This window comes from Echinops telfairi, unplaced genomic scaffold (assembly GCF_000313985.2).
Source record: "Echinops telfairi isolate 266 unplaced genomic scaffold, ASM31398v2 ScPeMD7_4225;HRSCAF=4972, whole genome shotgun sequence".
In the NCBI taxonomy this organism is placed as follows: domain Eukaryota; kingdom Metazoa; phylum Chordata; class Mammalia; order Afrosoricida; family Tenrecidae; genus Echinops; species Echinops telfairi.
In genome coordinates, this window is record NW_022108124.1 from 18169504 (window position 1) to 18173434 (window position 3931).

The window sequence follows — 3931 nt, forward strand, 5'->3', positions numbered from 1 at the left end:
GATCACAGGCCAGTGGGTGGAAAGTCTTGTGGATCCAGTAGCAGTTGAAGCATCTCAGCGCTGGCGTGGGTCTCCAAGTGGCTCGTCCAGCTCCAGGGCTCTGGCTCCATTAGCACGGCTCCATGTGGCTTGTCAGCAGGAATGTCTCACAAAGAGAGTGTGTGTCTAGCCTCCAGGGAGGAAGATAGGAGTTCCCAGAATCCTCAGGAAAAGGCCATGCCCACACAGGTCTCATTGGCTGTGACCTGATTGACAGGCTAGACCCCACCCCTTCGCAGGTTGACAGGAGATGATGTAACTGTCGCACCCCCTCCCACCCTTGTGACCCCTTGATACATTATAAGTTATTACTTTCATGTCTTACGCCATCCGGGGTCTCCCTTCACCCACATTTATGTTGCTGAGGATGGCATTTTCAGCCCCCTCATAGTTGAGAAAAGCACTTTTAAAGTGAGAATGCACCAAGTTTAAGAAGAAGAAAGAATATCAAGGTACCCAACTGGAAGAGTGTTCACATCTTAGTAATGAGGAAACGAACTAAGAGACATTTTGCTGTCTCTCTAAGCATGGTGATTCAAATGCTGAGAAAATGGCACTGCGGAATTCTGAAAGAAAGTCAAGTAGAAAATTGCTGTTGTTGGTAGTGAAGCCAGTTAGCATTTCAAAATGAACTTGAGGGGACATTGTTATCATTCAGTATTTCTCATGTTGGATCAGGGGGGTTTATAACCAGGGCATTAGGAAGGAGGCTGTACTCACTGCTTGTTAAAAAATGGTGCACATTTCAGAAGCCCACATCGTGCTGCATTTTGATCCACTTGTTGATACCACAGCATATTCTTGTGCGTAGTAATTTGAATTATACTTTTGTGTGTGAGAGAGAGAAAGAACAAGAGAACGCAGGTATGTTTCAATGAAAAATAAGACTTGGTTGTTTTTTTTTTTAGGTTATGTCTACAGAAAATATTTCCACACCGGTTTCTTTACTCAAGATCTTTATCAGGAGCTGAAGCAGTCAATGCCTTGAGGCCTTTCTATTTTGCAGTACACCCAGATTTCTTTGGACAGCACCCCAGAGAAAGAGTAAATACTGATTCTTCTTTCATCTCTGTCTGGTCTGGATGGCTGTTTGTTTCCTGTCCCTGCCCTACCCCCACCCCACCCCGTGCCATCTTATACAGTATTTAATAAATATGCCTTCTTTTTTCTTTTAAATCATTTTATTACGGGCTTGTACAACTCTTGCCCCAATCCATCCATCCATCCATTGTGTCAAGCATATTTGTATATTTGTTGCCATCATCATTCTCAAAACATTTGCTTTCCACTTGAGCCCTTGGTATCAGCTCCTCATTTTTCCCTCCCTCCCAGCTCCCCCCTCTTCCTATGAACCCTTGATAATTTGCAATTGTATATATTTGTGTATATTTGTTTCCCTCATCATTCTCAAAACATTTTCTTTCTACTTGAGCCCTTGGTATCAGCTCCTCATTTTTCTCCTCCCTCTCCACCCCCTCATCACGAACCCTTGATAATTTATAAATTATTATTATTTTTTCATGTCTTACAGTGTCTAATGTCTCCCTTCACCCACTTTTCTGTAGTCCGTCCCCCAGGGAGGGGGTTATATATAGATCCTTGTGATCGGTTCGCCTTTCTCCCACACCTTCTCCTTCCCCTCCTGGTATGGCTACTCTCATTATTGGCCAAGAGGGGTTTATCAGTCCTGGATTCCCTGTTTCCAGCTCTGATCTGTACCCCTGTACATACGCTGGTCTAGCCGGATTTGTAAGGTAGAATTGAGGTCATGATAGTGGAGGGAGGAAGCATTAAAGAACCAGAAGAATCATTAGGTTTATTCTTTCTTTTTCACCCTTCCCTAAAATGCAAGATCTATGAAGGCGGTTCACTTTCCTGAACACTGCCTGTTCAAGTCAATCTTATTCTTACTCTTAGCAAAGCATACTTTCCCCTTTCCAGTCATAAGATAATATCAGGCTTCAAGTCCAAGGTCACATGGTGATACACAGTTACTTCTTATGGATTAGTCGTATGCCATCAAAGAGTGGATTTCAATTACTAAGAAAAGCACATATAAGTGACTTAGACAAGTGAGAGCAAGCACCGTTTACTTTCCAATCGAACCAGGTGCCTGAGAATGGACTCAGATCAGTTGTCGGGAACCATCAAGTCGGTTCTGACCCATAGCAACCTTACAGATGGGAGCCCTGCTCGGTCCACCCCTGCCTCGCAGTTGTGGCTGTGTTTGTCTGAGGTCATTGTTACAGCCACTGTGTGGTGTGTTTTCCTCTTTTTTGATGACTTTCTACTTTACCAAGACTGGCATCCTTCTCCGGGGACTGGTCCCGCATGACAACATGTCCAAAGCAGGTGAGATGAAGTCTCAGATGCCTGGCTGCACCTCTTCCAAGACACGTGTCCATTGATCCACCCGTTCACGGTTCATAGAGTATTCTTCACCAACACCAGATCAAACGCTTCGGTGCTGCGGTCTTCCACATTCATTGTACAGCTTCCCCACGTGCGTGGAGACACCGGAGCTTGAGGCAGGCGCACCCTGGTCCTCGGAGTGACATCTTCACTGAGCACACAAGAGAGTTCTTTTGCAGCAAGCTTGCCCGATGCAGTGTCTCTTGATTTCTTGACTACTGTTTGACATGGGCCATGCGATTGTGGATCAAGGAAAGTAAAATCTTCAGCAACTTCAGTCTCTTCTCCATTTATTGTGATATTTCTTAGCGGTCCAGTATGAACTTTTGAGCTGTATTCCATTTTGAAGACTGCAGTCTTGAATCTTCACCAGTAAGTGCTTGAAGTCCTCTCGGCTTCCAGCAAGGAAAAGTTTGTTATCTGCATGTTACAGCTTGTTAATGAGTCTTCTTCCAATCCTGATGCCACAGTATCTCCTGGTTCTGTTTCATCAACTGCCTCTTAATTCCTGCACACATGCCTCATGAGCATGCGCACACACTGGAATTCTCATTCTTCACATTATCTTTCCATCAGGATCCATTGGTAATCAGCAATCATGCTCCTCAATCCTCCTCCTCTTCTGGATTCAGCTGGAATTTGGCAGTCCTTGTCGATGTACACTGCCACTGCTCTTTAATTACCTCCAGCAACATTTTACTTATCGATGATATTAATAATACTTTTTGATAAATGCTGCACCCTGGGGGATTGCCTTTTTTGGAATGGGCACAATAAGGACCTATTCCGATTGGTTGGCCAAACAAGAGTCTTCCAAACTTCTTAGCGTAGGTGAGTGAGCACCTGCAGCCTTGCAGCCATTTGTGGGAACTTCTCAGTGAGGTAGTTTGTCAATTCTTGGAGCTTTGATTTTCCACCAATCCCCTTCGTTCAGTGGCTCTTCCAATGCCTTCCGTCTTCATTTGGTAGTTTTTGTCTGTTTGTTTGTTTGTTTGTTTGTTTGTTTGTTTGTTTTTCACATAGTTCAGTACTTTGCCCGCTGAGTTCTTCAGGATTGCAACTCAGAGCTTGCATTGTTCTCCCCTGTTCTCTGAGTCTCAGCAAGGTCAAGTGTGCCCCTCCCTGTACTTTCAGGGAGTGCTGGACCTCGCCTTCTCAAGATGCCCTCTGATCTTTTGCGGCTCTGTGACTTCATCGTTTCCCCTTAATTACTCTACTCTAAGCACACGTTTCAGCGTCTCTTCTGAGACTTCTCTCATCTTCTTCATCGTTGAACGACCCTGTGCTCCCTGACACGCTGGCAAAGGCACCGAAAGGCTATCAGCCTCAACAGACAAGCAACGGTCCGAGCAGTGAAAGCACGCAGACGATATGCATGATGCTTCAGTGAGCCGCACCTTTCGCCACACGCATATGGGTTCACTTCTTGTGCCTGAAGAACGAAGGGTTAAGGACGGTTTCAGTGAACCTCTGACTGGGG

General features: G+C 45.1%; 1 protein-coding gene across 2 annotated transcripts in view; it reads left to right on the top strand.

Moving 5' to 3' along the window:
* The window catches only part of TCAIM (T cell activation inhibitor, mitochondrial), a 36225-nt gene that overhangs the window by 8173 nt on the left and 24121 nt on the right, over positions 1–3931 (top strand). For both annotated transcript variants that reach the window (XM_045295017.1, XM_004708652.2), the window contains exon 3: positions 948–1083. In XM_045295017.1, the coding sequence (XP_045150952.1) occupies positions 948–1083 (136 nt within the window). The remainder of the gene's footprint in view (positions 1–947; positions 1084–3931) is intronic.